Source organism: Balaenoptera acutorostrata, chromosome 10 (assembly GCF_949987535.1).
Source record: "Balaenoptera acutorostrata chromosome 10, mBalAcu1.1, whole genome shotgun sequence".
Taxonomy (NCBI): Eukaryota; Metazoa; Chordata; class Mammalia; order Artiodactyla; family Balaenopteridae; genus Balaenoptera; species Balaenoptera acutorostrata.
Window position 1 is genome coordinate 49954136 of NC_080073.1, and position 17013 is coordinate 49971148.

The 17013-nt window shown below is 41.9% G+C and overlaps 1 protein-coding gene across 3 annotated transcripts in view; it reads right to left on the bottom strand.

Annotated features, from left to right (window-relative positions):
- The window catches only part of STAC (SH3 and cysteine rich domain), a 101105-nt gene that overhangs the window by 19752 nt on the left and 64340 nt on the right, over positions 1-17013 (bottom strand). For all 3 annotated transcript variants that reach the window (XM_057555011.1, XM_057555012.1, XM_007191492.2), the window contains exons 6-8: positions 14338-14416; positions 6793-6857; positions 5357-5445 (exon numbers count right to left, since the gene is read on the bottom strand). In XM_057555011.1, coding sequence (XP_057410994.1) covers positions 5357-5445; positions 6793-6857; positions 14338-14416 — 233 coding nt within the window. The remainder of the gene's footprint in view (positions 1-5356; positions 5446-6792; positions 6858-14337; positions 14417-17013) is intronic.

Consider the following 17013-nt stretch of genomic DNA (forward strand, 5'->3'; position numbering starts at 1 on the left):
AAGCCAGTCCTGATTATAATGGGGTTCTCCAGTTCGTATTTCAACTAGCATTTTAAAAAGCTTTGCTCATGAATTAAGCTGGTATTCCATAAAGTGTAATTTTCAGGACTCTGCAAAAACTTGATAGTAAGGGTTCTTGGTGGAAATTGTCTAAGACCCTTAATGACAGAAAGTTATCTACTACACATGCTCATTACACTCAGACAGAGGAACCCGGGTGCCTCTTTAACGTTGAGACCTCAAATCATCAACAACGGTCTGGAGAGCCCTGCATGATGGCATCACAACTTGTGTATCAGTGGTGAAATTCCATACCTAGAGCATGTCATGTCAGCAACCACAAAACCTACTCAGAAGATGAGGGGCAGAGCGTCACAGCATCCTTATCACCAGACCAATTAGATAAAGTCTCCTTGGATGTGCTCAAAGGCGAGACAGAGACTTAAACTGTGTTTTCTCTACTATATATCTTTAGGGTAATTGATCAGAAGATCAGGAAATAAAACACATTGTGAAAAGATGCAAATTATGAAGAGAAGGTATCTAAAATATATTGTGTGGGCTTCCCTGGTGGCGCAGTGGTTAAGAAGCCGCCTGCCAATGCAGGGGACACGGGTTCGAGCCCTGGTCGGGGAGGATCCCCCATGCCACGGAGCAACTAAGTCCGTGCACCACAACTACTGAGCCTGTGCTCTAAAGCCTGTGAGCCACAACTACTGAAAGCCCGCGAGCCACAACTACTGAAGCCCACGCGCCTAGAGCCCGTGCTCTGCAACAAGAGAAGCCACCACAATGAGAAGCCCGTGCACCGCAATGAAGAGTAGCCCCCGCTCGCTGCAACTAGAGAAAGCCCGTGCGCAGCAACGAAGACCCAACGCAGCCAGAAAAAAATACATATATACTGTGCACCTCACTTTGTACTGGGCATGAAATCTCACATTTTTTTTTTTTAACATTATCTCGTTAAATAGGAACGAGATAGGAAGGAGAAAACGGAGGCTGCAAGAGATTAAACAGTTTGCTCAAACTGATGTAGCTAGCATGTGTCAGAGCTGGAAGGCAGACCCAGGTGTGACTCTTAGACACTGCTCCTTTCTGCCCTGTGCCCTTGTTCTCTCCCGCTCTCTGCCCATGATGGTGGGAAGATTATCATGATCTGTAAGCTCCAGAGATTTGGGGAGGTAATAGCAGATGAATTTATGAAGGAAGTTTGCCCTGAAACTATAGCAAAGCTGACTGTGTGAAGCCTCTGCCTTTAGACAGCATTTGGAGACCAGCGATGGGACCACAGAAATTCTAAGAGGAGTACCATTGCCCTAAGAATAAGGAGGTAGTACTCTGGGCTCCTCCTCTCTAAGGCTCACTCCTCCATGCCCAAACTGCGTTTGGTTTAGCAGGGCTTCTGCCAAATTGTCTTCAACTCTTGTTCTTTGTGAATACGACTATGGGCTACTTTTGGTCTCTTTTTCTACAGTTTCTTCTGGACAAATCATATTCATCCTGGGCTCAAAGCCCATCTCCTCCAGGAAACAGGTCCTGATTAAATCCTCTGAGTTGGGTTTGCTTCCTCTTTTATAGTTTCCATTATGTTATCATGGACTTTCTTTGCCCACTAATTGTATATGCCAGGCATGACATTAGTTCATTCATTTAATCTCCACAATACTCATTCATTCATTCATGAAATATTTATTAAGCATCTACTATATCTCAAGAACTGTACTACACTCCAGGGACATAAGGGTTCGTAAATACAGACTCGTTCTCATGGGCTTTACAAGGGAGACAGAAGTTAACCAAGTAATTCAAGAAATATATAAATACAAGGTGAGATAAGTACTTTGAAGAAAAGAAATATGGTGTCACGAAAGTATGTAACAGAGGATCTCACCCAGGTTGTGCGTATCAAGAAAGGCTGCACCAAGGAAGAGAAATATGAGCTGAGATCTAGTGGGTGCATAATAGTCAGCTGGAAGGTGTGTGTATGTGTGTGTGTGAGATGGTGGTGGTGGTGCGTGGGTAGGAGGGTGAGGGGAGAGGAGGAGCAGACCGCAGGAAGAAAAATTCCTTGGCAGGTGGTAGTGTGGTCCTTTTGGGGAACAAAAGATGGAGCAGAGAGGTGAGGGGAACAATGGTGCAAGACAAAGCAGAGAAGTCACCAGGGATGACACTGTGCGGGTCCCGGAGGTCCCTGTAAATATTCTGGTCTTGACCCAAGAAAGTGGGAGGACATTAGAGAGTTTTAAACAAAGATTTGAGTGTCATGAGCAGATCTAAGGCAGGCACAATGATTATCTCCTTTCACAAGTGTAGAAGCAGAGGCTCAGATGGCTTGTGGAACTTTCTCAGGCTTCCTGGGGGTCACACAGCTAAGTGAGTGGCTTGGCTAGGGCTTAAATCCAGGTCAAGTGATGCCCACACTCTTTATTCCTAAACATTCGGTGAATCCATGTCGTATGTCATTCTTTCTCTCTCACTTGTTAAGTCTGAAAAGGAAGCATCTACCTCTGGAGTACGAACAGAACTGATTGGAACCAATATTATTAAGCTCCTACTATGTTATCTTATTTAATCACAGCCATCCTACAAGGGCAGGGCTTATTATCACTATTTTCAAGATGAGAAAACAGAGGTTCAGAAAGTTAGGTAAGATGCCCTATTGTCAGAAAATAGAGATGAGAATGGTATTTTGTTAAAAGGATTTTTTCTACCGCATGGTTTAAGGAGAAAAAGATAATTCACAAAGCCCCAGTTCATTCAAGGAATGATACTAAATCCCCGAAGCATTGCCTTACACATTCTAAATCAAGAGCTTGGCTTTTAAAATGGGAACCTACAATCTCTTTGCAAAAAAAATGAGTATGATTTATCACTCCAATCTTGCAGTCTATGTAACGCAGACATTTCACTTCTGGGAATGAACAGTCCTGGTTTGCCTCGAAGCAGACTGTAACGTTTGATTCGTGACCAGACAACTTGACTTTTAAAGGCCTGTAACTGACTAACTTAAGCCTAAGAACTTACGACCACTGCCAGGCAGCTAGACTTTACTCCTCAGTACCCTAATAATTGTCTGGATTTCTCTGGAGTTATTTTTTCCATCTGATGACTTCAGAACAATCTTCTAATACAAAATTGTGGGATCTGCATAAAGGGGAGTTGTTAAATTTTAAATTCTAGACACCCAAATGATAATCTCAAGAAGGACCCAGTATACTATTTATTGCAAAGTAAATTTAAGTCAGCAGATAGTTAATGTGGACTGTCAGTTGAGGGCAAGGCACCACCTCGGCGATGAATTCTAGGCAGGCTCTGACTAGCAGAGTTTGCTGTATCTTTGATGGAATAGGGCTTCACCTGACAAATGCCATCTCATCCTGCTGCACCTAAGCCAGGCTGTTTAGGTAATGTTTACAACTCCAGCCAGTGAGTTCAGCACGGTGATTCCTCCTCAAGGATGGAGAACATTCAGATGTACAATAACCTAATTGTCTGAAGGAATCTAAGGAGCTAGGAACCAGGCCTGAACTCTGCCCTGGAAAGGTCCAAGAATCAACTGGAAGCAGACCACAGACGAATAGTGAAAACTGACCTTGCGTGTGAGCGGGGGAGTTCCCAGACTCCTGCAGGACACCCACATCTGCAACGGAGTCCCTCTGGGTGTTGCACCAGGAGGGGCAGCTGAGCTGCCAACATTGACCCTGGTGGCATATGGGACCCGGGAAACAGGGTCTAAATGGAGGTTTTTGGTAGCTCTCTCCTTTTAAGGGGCTTTGGGGAAAGTGGAAGAGAAGGCTGATTTCACTGAGGAGGAACCATATTCAGGCAAAAGCCAGAGGGACCATGCCGGGGAAATGGCACAAACCTGAGATGCGGAAACGTTCAAAGAGCTCCAGGGTGGAGACAAGGCGTTCCAGAGCCATCTTCAGGGATGACTGGTGACTGATAACTTGACCTACACGGCATTCGGACAAGTGGAGTCTGCCATAAAAATGGAGGCTATTTCCCTAATACTCTGACATTTAAATGGTCTTCTGTGCTAATTTCTCTCTCCATGCTCTTCAGAAGAGGAAAGAACCCATCTCTAAGGGCCCATTTGGCTACAAAAGCAGCCCCTTGTATCCCGCTCTAGGACTAGAAAACACCAAAGCCTTCTCCTGAGATTACTTGTGTTTTGGGTCATAAATGGAGGGAAGGAGTGAGTTCTTTTCTTTGAGACAAGCCAGTGAACACGACATGGCAAACACCTTACTGACTACCAGTTCCTGAGTGTTTACCATGACAGTGCTGTATGTTTTAGGAACCTTATTCATTTCACCCTCACAAGTGCCTTAAGGGGAAAAGGTCATTATTATTCATTTATAAGTAAGGAAACCAGAGTAATGAGATGTTCAGACACTGCTTAAGGTCACACAGCAAGGAGAGTGTGAACACAGGACTGACTCCAGTCACAGTACCCCTGAAACGCGAACAGACTGTGGTCCAGAGAAGGGGTCAGACCTCACGAGGGCCCCGAGGCTCACTTGTCCTCCCGTTTCAGTTACCATGAAGTGGGATGGTTCCTGAAACAGAAGTAGCTCCGGGTAGGAGCCAGGGGGAGCTGCCAGTCTCCAGCAGGGTGAACAAAGAGTTTTAATTTGATTGGTCAATCAGTGTTAATTTGGGTAGTAAGTACATTTTTGGTTCCCTATTAGACCCCACAGGATGCCAAGTGCATCTGATGCTCAACCTTCATGAAAACTCCCAGCAGCAGCTCTGGTGATGATGTGCTAACTGCTTTATTTATTTATTTATTTATTTAATTTATTTATTTTTGGCTGCGTTGGGTCTTTGTTGCTGTGCGCAGGCTTTCTCTAGTTGCAGCGAGCGGGGGCTTCTCTTGTTGTGGAGCACGGGTTCTAGGCACACAGGCTCAGTAGTTGTGGCGCATGGGCTCTAGAGCACAGGCTCTGTAGGTGTGGCGCATGGGCTTAGTTGCTCCGCGGCATGTGGGATCTTCCCGGACCAGGGCTCGAACCCGTGTCCCCTGCCTTGGCAGGCGGATTCTTAACCACTGCGCCACCAGGGAAGCCCTAACCGCGCTTCTTAAAGAGTGGTCCCTGGACCAGCAGCATCAGCACCACTTGCAGACCAGCCAGAAATGCAGATTCTCAAGCCCCACCCCAGACATGCTGAGTCACAAACCCCCAGGACAAGGTCCAGCGATCCGTGTTAACCAGCCCTGCACACTAACATTTGACAATCGTTGCTCTAAGACATTTGGAGGTAGTGCAGATTGAATTATATTTTTTCACATGGAACGATACTGACTTAAAATTTTTCTTTCATTCTTTTTTTCCTTTAAGAATATTTTTACCTCATTTCCAGATCTTCATTCTCTTGTGGTAAAAATTTGTACAAGGCAACATAGGTGTTCATCTGTAATTGGTCTTTGGAAAGAGGTCCCTGAAAGAGAAAATAAAAGAAAAGTGAGAGAAGGAAGGAGGAAGAAATGGAGAGAAGAAAGAAAATAGGAAATGGAGAAGTTAAATGTAATTCCAGTGTATGGATCTTAAGTGTTAAAATACCTAACTGTTATTAAATACTTTGTTCCAAACATAGATTTATTTTTAATTTCCTGGCTGAGTTTGATTTCACCACAAACTATTTGAAAACATTTATGTAGAACTCTTTGTCAGAAATACTGCAATTTTCTTCAAATCAGTTTTTTTCTTTGATATAGTTGTTCATGAAAGGTGGGCGCAGGCAAGAGAATATTCTCTCTATAGACAGGAGACATGTGAATAGTAGTAAACAATTTCCATTTCCTAAGATGGACTTTTTATCAGTTAGCCTACAACTTTGTATCTAGCATATCAAAGGGATCTGGGTATATTCATCCTGAAATTCGTTCGTTCATGTTGTGGAAAAAGTGCAGATTTTGGCATTAGACTGAGTTAATTTATGTTATGGTATCTCCATCTACTGGCTATGAAACCTTGCAGTAATGATGATAAAAGCTATCATTTTTGATAGCTTACTGTGTGCCAGGCATTATGGTACATGGATTAGCATACTCAAACCACACAACAGCCCTGTGAGGTCGATTCTATTGTGTCCCCGATTTGTACACTATACAAGAGTCTTACAGGTATTGTATAAACATTAGCTATTATTATTAACTACATAAATGTTAATCCTGTATAAATGTTTATGCTTTATAACATACATAATTTAAAATTATATAATATGTAACAGATATTGTATGTTGTATCATTATATATGTATATACTACATATGTAATATATAATTGTATACTATATTTAAATGCATAATATAATAAATATATGCCATATATAGAAAACATAAACAAAAGTTGTACACAACTACATTCTTTTTATCTGTGATTCACTCTGCTATCCAAAGCTCAAGTACTTTATGCAATATTATTCTATTCTAATTGCATATGTAAATTAACATAAAATGTAATAAATATATACTTATGTACTTTAAAATAGTCATAATATATTACATAATTATATAATTAACACACTGTAGAGCATATATCAACTTGTATGTGACATACATAACAGAAACAAAAGCATACAGTATAATGCTTATCCTTTGTACCCTGGATGCACTGTAGTATTTGTTTTGCTCAATACTGTCTATGCTATGTACCTTATGCTACATTATTCTCTAAAAATGCTGGTCTGGGCCCCCCTAAATCAATTTCATGACCCACTTGGGTGGTGACCTACAGAATGATCTAAAGACCCTGTCTGGTCTGTTTTCCAAGACGTCCACAAATACCTGGTGGTTTATGTTCTTTGCTTGGTCTCTGAAATCGTCAGTGCCATTTTCTGGATACGTAAACACTGAAGGAGACAAGAAAAAGCAGGAGCTTTACGAATCCAGTCACCATGTTTTGGAAACATGCTTGAAAGATGTAGCTTTATTTCTTCCCAGCACCATACCTTCGACTTGACCTCTCCCCGCCTTTTCCTCATCCTCAGTGACCCAGCTCTCGTGTCATCTTCCACGTGATGCTCCCCCCGTCTCCCTTGAGCATCCTGCACCACCCCCTCTGCACGCCCACACCCTCGTACAGGCCTCCAGGCCAGCACGCATTCTCCTGCATTGCTTGGTCTCATTTGGCAGAGTTCTTCTCAGGAGCCGAAACCATGTCATTAATCTTTGTTAAATGTATCAAATCATTTGTTAAGGGGATGGTAGGTGAGCTATGGCCCAATTTAATTGTATTTGAATTCAGTTTTTCAAATATCAGATTCTTTGATCTCTATTCAATATCTTGACTCTAGTTTCTTAATGATTTCTACATTCTATTTGCAGAGTAAAGCTTTAGTTTTAAACTTCAAAATACTTCCTCAATCTCTTATTGTCAATGCATTGGGGCTGCCGTTGAGAAAGAAAATTAAATAGTGGTTTCTCATTAGTTTGTTCTTAGAATACATAATTCTCTGCCTTTTGCATTTAAGCAGCCACTCTGTGGCCTTCTCTGAAGAATAAGGCTTCTTACAATGGGCAGGAGTTTTCACTGTCCACACACACAGCTGTGGGAGGTCCCTGATGGGTATGGGGGGCTCTGCCTTAGCTAGTCCAATCAGTCACAACTATCTCAGAGACCAACACCAGGTATCTTCTTAAATAAAAATAAAAGGTAGCAAGTGTTTCCGAGTCTATACAATAGGGTTGTAGTGTTGAAATTAATCTACCTTTCAGATGACTTGACATTCAAAAATAACACATTAGTCTTCCCTTTGGTTCTCCTTCAGAGGATCAAGGATACCAGCAGAGGAAGAGAAACGCACCATGGAAAGCTCTGTACCCTCTTTCAGTTAGTGCATTGACAATCTCCACTGTCCTTAAAATGGGCTCAATAACTGTGATGTAGAAAACACACTTCAGAACAAGAGCCCCTGTAAATATACTGATGCTTAGCAAACATCTGTTGCCCATGGTTTATAGTTCCAGAGCCTGTGGGCGCAATTCCATTATCCCTAGGAAGCCAATATGCAGTCACTGGAGGCGCTCGGCTTTGTAGGAAAATGAAGGGCCTTGTCTGCCTCAATATTTGACTACGCAACTTCCCGGTTTAAAAAGAGTAGAGACGAGCAACACTTTTCTCTGGTTTTAAGTGATTACCTGAAATCTTGGCATAATTGGATTCCATGAGTATAAAACTGGATACATTTAAAGAATACTGAATGTCTGAATGGAAACATGGGAAGAGCATCTTAGAAAATTCTTGATTGATCTAAAAGGGGGACTACATAAGGTACATATGCAATATTCAGTTTGACTGATTTTATAATTTTGTAATTTCACATTATTTTAGCTTTTCATTGACTATCTATTAGCCATCACAAAAATGTGTATCATTTTGTGAACTATGCTGAAAATTATTTGAAGTGACTCCCAATGTGTTTTCAGCTATATGGTTGCAAACAGAACTGGAACACTGCCAAAGAAAAAATGATTTTTTAAAAAACCCATTCCTTCTGGCTATTTCTAAGACTTTGATTTGAGGGGAAAGGCATAAAGAAAGGTAACTATTTTACCATAAAAAAGTATCAGACACCTTTTATGTTTGGTACTTTTAATTCATTTCATTAAAAATAATTTGGCCATTGATTTCACCATGGACACATTCAAAATCTATGTGCATTACACAGGCATATTTTCTTATGTTACAGATGCAAAATGAATCTTTAGTTTTTGCTAGTCCCCAAAGAGCTTTCCTCTTTTCCTTTTCTATATTCCGTCTTTTCTTTTTTACTTTGCAGTCCTGGGAGGCCCATGTCTGCCTCGAGATGATGATTTGGTTTTTCTTCTTTAACCTGGTCATGTACAAGTTACATTATCAGCTTATTTGACACTGACTCACATTTGCATCCCCGGAACAAGTTCAACTTGGTAATTATGCACTGCTTTTCGAAAATGCATTATTGGATTCAGTGCACTAAGATGATTTTGTTTCAGATTTCTGCATCCATATTCACGAGGGGGACTAGCCAGCGATTTTCTGTCCCGTGCTGCCTTCCTTTGATTTTGAGATATTACACCAGTCCCATAAATTAAGTTAGAGAATGCTGCTGCCCGTGCTCCCGTGCACCTCCTGTTGTCCTGAAAGAGCTTATGTAATCCGAAAATTTTACCTTCCTTAAATGTTTTTCTTTAAATAAATTTATTTGTTTGTTTGTTTATTTTTGGCTGCATTGGTTCTTCATTGCTGCGTGTGGGCTTTCTCTAGTTGTGGAGAGCGGGGGCTACTCTTCGTCGCTGTGTGCGGGCTTCTCATCGCGGTGGCTTCTCTTTGTTGCCGAGCACGGGCTCTAGGCGCGCGGTCTTCAGTAGTTGTGGCTCGCTGGCTCTAGAGCTCCAGCTCAGTAGTTGTGGCGCAAGGAAGTCCCTCTACCCAACGTTTAAGGAGGGACTTCCCTGGTGGTGCTGTGGTTAGGGATCCGCCTGCCAATGCATGGGACACGGGTTTGAGCCTTGGTCTGGGAAGATCCCACATGCTGCAGAGCAACTAAGCCTGTTCACCACAACTACTGAGCCTGCACTCTAGAGCCAGTAAGCCACAACTACTGAGCCCACGTGCCACAACTACAGACGCCCGCGTGCCTAGAGCCTGTGTTCTGCAACAAGAGAAGCCACCACAATGAGAAGCCCGTGCACCGCAACGAAGAGTAGCCCCCGCTCACCGCAACTAGAAAAAGCCTGCGCACAGCAACGAAGACCCAAAGCAGCCAAAAATAAATAAATTTATTAAAAAAAAATGTTTGGTAGAGTTTATTTATAAAGTTGTCTGGGATAAAGTTGTCTGGGCCTGGTATTTTTGTTGTGCAAAATCTTAAAATATTGATTGTTTCCACCATAATTGGAAGCAAAGTCAAGTTCTCTATGTATTTCTATTTCCTCTTGAGTCAGACTTTGGTCATTGATAAGTTTCTTGGCATCTGTCCATTTAAAAACAGTTTTAAATGTATTGGTGTGAAGTTGGTCATAAGATTCTTTCTTGTCAACCTCTGTTACATTCCTCCTTTTTAATTACTTTTTGTTTCATCTCTCTCTCTCTTATTCTTAAAAAATTATTAGTGATTGTAAGTTTTATTTTTTTAAAGAACTGTTCTTAGAATTTATTGACCTACCTGTGTCATTTAATAATTTCTTCTCTTGTCTTTATTAATGCCTTCCATCTGTATTCTTTGGGTTTGTTCTATTTCTTTTTCTGACCTCTTGAATATGATGATTAGATTATTACTTTTCAGCTTTTATTTTTTAGTGGAATAATTTTAGCGCTAAATACTCTAGGCACAATTTTAGCTGCATCCCACAAGTTGTGATAGGTGTGTTTTCATTATTATTCAGTTTTAAATATATTTCAATTTTCATTATGACTTTTTTTGACATATGAGCTTTTTAAAAATATGTTTTTAATTTCCTAAAGTATGGGTTTTCCTAGTTATATTTTGAATATTGATTTCTATCTTGTTTGCATTGTAGTCAGAAAAATGTGTTCTGTATCATATTAATTCTGTGAAATGTGTGAAGCTTGCATTATGGTCCAGTAGGTGAGCAATTTTATTTATTTTTTTGCTGCATTGTGTGGCATACAGGATGTTAGTTCCCTGACCAGGGATTGAACCCACGCCCCCTGCAGTGGAAGTGCGGAGTCTTAACCACTGGACTGTCAGGGAAGTCTCACCAATTTTTATAATAGTTCCATACATTCTTAAGAAGAATGTGAATTTCCCATTTGTTAGATGGAGTGTCCTTTTAATTTTAATTTAATTTTTTATTATCTTATTTTTTAATTGAAGTATAGTTGGTTTACAATATTGTGTTAGTTTCAGGTGTACAGCCAAGTGATTCAGATATATATTCTTTTGGAGCATCCTTTTAAAGTCAATTAGATTTGGATTGTCAAGTGCATCCTCAGATCCTCCACGTCTGTACTGAATCTTTTTGTTTATCTGATTTGCCAGTGACTGAGAGGAGTGTTAAAATCTCTCATTATGACGCGCAATGCCAATTTCCTAATAGTTCTGTCAATTTCTCCTTGAGTTTTTCTCATTTTGAGGCTATGTATTAGATAGATGCTTCTCTCTCTGCTCATGACCTTGCTTCCAGTGGAGTTTCTGGCAGTTAAGCCAAAGGTGAAGACCAACAAATTTGCCCATGTATATTTCTGATCCACCCAGGAATAGCGTTGAAAACAACAACCAGAAACACTCAGACCTACCCAAGAGCTTTTCTAATATAAGAGAGAAAGCAGAGACTGCACTCTTAGCACTAAAGACATGAGTATGAATTGTACCTTCTTCTGAGGTGGCCTTGGAAATATTTCTCAAGGATTTTGACATAACATCTGGCTGGCAGAAATAATACCTGTGTGCCCTATGTACATTTTAGAACATACATGAAACAGGTAAAGCAGAACCGGAAGATCTCCTTGCCAACACTGTGAGAAGACAAGTGGGAACTTGGACTATATAAGCAGGGTGTTTTCTCTATGTTGTTTCTCAAACTACATGGACAGAGCATTAAATCCAAATCAAAGGAACACGTTTTGAAGCAAGCTGATGCATAATTAATCCCTCTCGCTTCTAAGAGTGCACATGAAGAAAGCTACTGCTGATCAAAGGAATAGCTAATAGATCTCCAAAGCTTTTTAGAGGTTTATCACTTGCTAAGTTCTTTCAACAGATTTCTTTGAATAAGACTGTGAAAATGCCCCTTAACATGAAAGAGACAGCAAATCATCAACTTTGTGTCCTTGAGTGTATTACTCCACGTCTCAATTTCCTTATCTATCCAGTATTTGTTGTGTGTGTATGTCTGTGTGTCCCTGTTTGTGTGTGTATATTGGAGGAGAGGGGTTAGACTAAATGGCCTCTAATCTGGCGTCTCAAACGTTAACAAGCATATGAATCACAGGTCTATATGGAAATTCTGATTTTTCAGGTCTGGGCAGCCTGAGATTCTGCATTTCTAATGGGTTCTCAAGTTCTGCCCAGACCGCTGGGCCATGGGCCACATGTAGATTAGTGAGGCTCTAGGCTGCATCTCTGACACTTCGTGACCTGACGATGACTTCATTAATAGCAATGGTGCTTCATACTGATGATCCCTAAATACAGCTGTTCACATTATAAAACCCTAAGAAGACCATTTTTGAGTAAAGAAATCCCCAGGGCAAAAAGAGACCTCAGCTACTGAGGAATGGGTGACAGCATCCATAAAGGTGGACCAGGATGGTGGAGGCAGAGAGGGAAGATGTGGGCCCATGCTGGGTGTGATTTTGAAGAGCAGCAGATAAGATCTGCCAACAGATTGGATAAGAGGTGTGAGAAGAAGGGTGTCAAGGCTGATGCCACAAGTCTTGGCCTGATCATCTAGGAAAATGGCGTTCCTACAACTAAGCAGGAGCAACTGAGGAAGAGCTGGTTTTGGTAGGTGGGGGTGGGGGGTGAGTGAGGGAATCAAGAGTCCATTTGGGTGTGTTAACTTGAAGATGCCTGTTCTCCATTCAGATGGCCATTTCCAGTAGGCTACAGGCATCCAGAGGCAGCAAAGAGGCCTAATGCTAGGAATGAAGTTTCAGAGTCATCAGTGTATAGATAGCATTTACCTTTGTTATCTCATTTAAAGATCACAACACCCTATGGATTTGTGTTATTATTATGCTCATTTTAGAGGTGAGGTGACTGAAGCAGAGAGAGGCTAGGTCTCTTGAAGACCACATGATCACTAAGTGAAGTCCAGCATCTACCTCCACAGCAAGGAGGGGCCAAGGACCAAATATGTCCAGTGCAATTAATGATGAGGATGCCCCCTGCGATTTGGTGAGAAGTGTCAGGGGAAGAAGGCAGGCAGAACTCAGACTCAAGGGACAGAAGAGCTGACAGACTTGCAGCACTGAAATGCATCTCTGGCTTACATTCCAGCCTCTGGTGAGTTTGGTCCTAAGATACTGACAAACTCCAGGGTTGCTGACCAAATTCAGTTGCTGGATCTGCAATGCTGGACAGAAGTGGGCTGGGAGGTCCTGCAGGGTTACTGCTCTGCCACGAGGTCTTCTGGCAGCTGGCACTCTCTGATTTGTCTTTCTAATGGCACTGCTAAGTGCTTGATGGATGTCTGCACTGATCTGAAAGTAGTGTTTTCCCCATTTGATGTGAAAGACTTCTTACCCTAGCAGTGTGCTTTAGCAGCTGTGGGTGGGCTTGGCAAAGGGGGCCCTAATGGACGCTGACGCTTATTTAGAAAGGAGGGTCATGGGGCGCTGCCTGAGGGAATCGCAGAGGCCCCATCCTAACTAGAGAAGAGAATGAATGGATTCCTAGAGCTAAGGAAGTGAAGTGATACCTTGTAAGACAGCAGCTGACAAAGCAGCTATGGGGTATTTGATGCAGAAGTCCTGCTTCCAGTCTGGAAATGGCAGGGACACTTAGTCAAGTGGAAAATCTGTCCAAGGTGGTGCATCCCTGTGCTTCACCTGTGGGTATTAGAGCTTCGAGGGATAACTTCTGCCAGGAGAATGCATTCAGCCCAAGGTAACAACACAGGTCAGGACCTGCAACCGTGCTGGGTTATGAGTGACCCGAGGACAGCTTTGTGACCTATGTAGTTTTGCTGCTGGTAGTAAATACTTCATAAATAGCTTTTGGATAAATGAGTGGAAATTAAGTAGTTGTTGACATCAAGAGGCTCATCAAGATTCAGGCATAAGGTGCTGGTTATGTTTCTTTAAGTTCTGGTTTAAGAAGAGGTTCTTTCTCAATGTTAGCAAGCAATAGCATGTAGTCAGCATCTAATAAGTATTCTAGAAATTATTATAAGAAGGGCTTATGCTATTAGAAAACTAAACGATATTAATAAAGAATGTCTGGCTAGATTGTGCAGATCAGTTTTTGAGTCTGTTATCTCTGCTGGGGAGGAGCCAAGGTGAGGCCCACACTCCCCGGCACCACCCCTCACCTGGAGTACTTCCGGTGTAGGATGGAGTGGCTCTCTCTGGGATGCTTTGTTATCCAATGTAGGTCAGTGGGGGAAGTGATGTGTTAACAGAAAGGCCTGGAAGGACCTCTATGTCCTTAGGGCATGAGAACTCAGAAGACAGAACTTAGGGAATGTTAGAGTCAAATCACTGAAATCCACCAGTGATTATGTCCGGTTTCCCTCCAGAATATCAAACACTTGCCCGGATTGAATTCCAGAGCTGGCAGAGAGAGGATCCTGGAAGTCAGGTGTGCCTGCCTGCTGACCTGGATGACGGATGTGATTCCCGTTTGTGCTGGGCAGTGCTAGATCCCCACGCACCCCACTTACCGCTGTTGCTGCGTTTCCGTAGGCCATACACGCCTGCTGGCCCGTCAGCCTCTTCAGGAACCTCCACAAGATCTGAAATCTTGAAAAGAGGGAACAGCGTGGAATGAGCAATGTCATTTCAGGGGCCGACTGAGCAGAGACTGTGATACCAGTAGAAGAGCTAAGGTGGAATTTACATGACACTGTCTTAAGAATTGCATCATTGCTCTTCTGTCTGTTTGGTTAACTTCAGAGAGGCTGTGTGTTGTCTTACAGGCACTGTCCCTCCCTCCCAGTGTCCAGAGCAGGCTCAGGGGTTGGCACATGACAGGTGAATGAGTGCCTATATGCACAGGCCACAGTTAGGCTATTTCCCAGGAAGAGACGACAGAGAGAAATCAGAATTCCTGCCCACACCCTGTCACTTAAAATGGTCAGTAGAACTACAGCTCTTTCTAGGTGAGTGTTAAATATCAATTATAGAGAACAAGATGCACTACTGAGGGATGCATTACTTAGGTATGAGTTAAATGCTGTTTCCATTGCTGCGAAAAGTAATTGCTTTTGTAATAACAAATTCTGCCCTTTCTTGTGTATAAGAGAAGTCATAGTTATAATTTAGGTTACAGAAATAACAACAATAAAGCAGCACTCTAAATAGCTAATTGTTACCAATCATCTATCACGTGCTGTTTTTACATACTTTATATGAATCATCTCATTTATGCTTCACAATAATCCTCTGATAGGCCTATTTTTCAGATAGGAATCTGAAGCCCAGAGACAATCAAGAACTCAACTTGAGGTCTCAGAGCTCGTAAGTGGTGGAGCTGGAGTTTGAACCCCTGGTGTTGTCTCCAGAGCCCATGCTCTTTTTTTCTTTTAAAGTATAGTTGATTTACAATATTATGTTAGTTTCAGGTGTACAGCATAATGATTCAGTACTTTGCAGATTGTACTCCATTAAAGTTATTTCAAGATAATGGCTATAATTCCCTGTGCTATACAGTAAATCCTTACAGCTTATCTATTTTATGTATAGTAGTTTGTATCTGTTGATCCCATATGCCTAATTTGTCCCTCTCCCCTTCCCTTTCCCCTTTTGGAACCATAAATTTATTTTCTATATCTGTGAGTCTGTTTCTGTTTCGCATATCCGTCATTTGTATTATTTTTTAGATTCCACATATAAGTGATATCAGACAGTACTTGTCTTTCTCTGTCTGACTTATTTCACTGAGCATAACATTCTCTAGGTTCGTCTCTTAAGCACTGTGCTTCACCCAGCAGTATAGCTGGACTAGCTCACATGGGCTGGTGAGAGCCTTTAGGGTCATCACACTGGTAAGCTTGAAATTGGCCACAGTGGGAGTATTTACACCATGGAAATTGGCAAATGCTACAAATCGGGGTCCAGCCCTCATTGGTCATTAAACATTTACACCACAGATCGCCTCTTTCAAAGGGTCAGATGCTCTACTTCTGTCTGTGCCTCTCTCGTCTCTTTATTTATTTTTTTAATTTTTATTTATTTATTTATTTATGGCTGTGTTGGGTCTTCGTTTCTGTGCGAGGGCTTTCTCTAGTTGCGGCAAGTGGGGGCCACTCTTCAATGCAGTGCGCGGGCCTCTCACTGTCGTGGCCTCTCTTGTTGCGGAGCACAGGCTCCAGACGCGCAGGCTCAGTAACTGTGGCACACAGGCCTAGTCGCTCTGCAGCATGTGGGATCTTCCCAGACCAGGGCTCAAACCCGTGTCCCCTGCATTGGCAGGCAGATTCTCAACCACTGCACCACCAGGGAAGCCCTCTCGTCTCTTTAAAAGAGGAATTTAGGGGGCCTTAGAGGAGAGTCATATTTGTAAAACAATTTATTTATATCTTACTAGAGAGGAACAAGTTTGCCTTCCTAACTCTCCTCATCAGCTCTAGAGTACTTTAGTACCACCTTCCTGAGACTGATTTCTTCTTACAATTTAGCTTTAAGATTTATTTCAGCCATTCTTTCTTTCATGACACATCAGAAAGAAGAAAAAAAAATGTCACAGGGTCTCTAAGTCACTTGTACCCTGTTCCTCTGAAGCTCACTATTTCTGAATAGAAGGTGCTATTATTATGTTAATTTAATCTTACAAAACTGAAGATTATTCCTAAACTAGCTAACCAACTCCTAGAAAGTTTTCAAATTTGATTTCTGCTGATATTCCCAAAGCCGTCAAGCCTTCTCTATTCTAGAACATTTGAAAGCACTTGAGAGGAGACCTAATGATTTAGAACAGCCAGGCGGCAACTTCCCAACAATGTAAAGCAAATGCCTCTACAGCCCTGGAAGAAAATAAACCTTTGCTATGTGGGAATATGTTCGCTTTAGGATATAACAATACTGCCAGGATGGCAAGAGGCTGAAGTTCATTACTACTGACCATGCAGGAAGGAAGCAAAGTCATGTTAAAGTAGCAATCAATTGTTTCTGTTTGCTTCCACTGAGGCAAGTTGGACTCTGGGGAAAGAGTGAAGTGACAGATATTTAAGTACAATTTGATTTGTCTTTGTCTCCCTGCAGCTCTCAGAACAAAGCCTTCACAGAGCAAAGCTCCAAGAAATATTTACTGATGCAACCAGTGCCAGGAAGTAGAAGTGGAATATGATGAACGAACACGTTGCTGACATTGAACGAACTATGCTTTTTGCCCCTAAAAC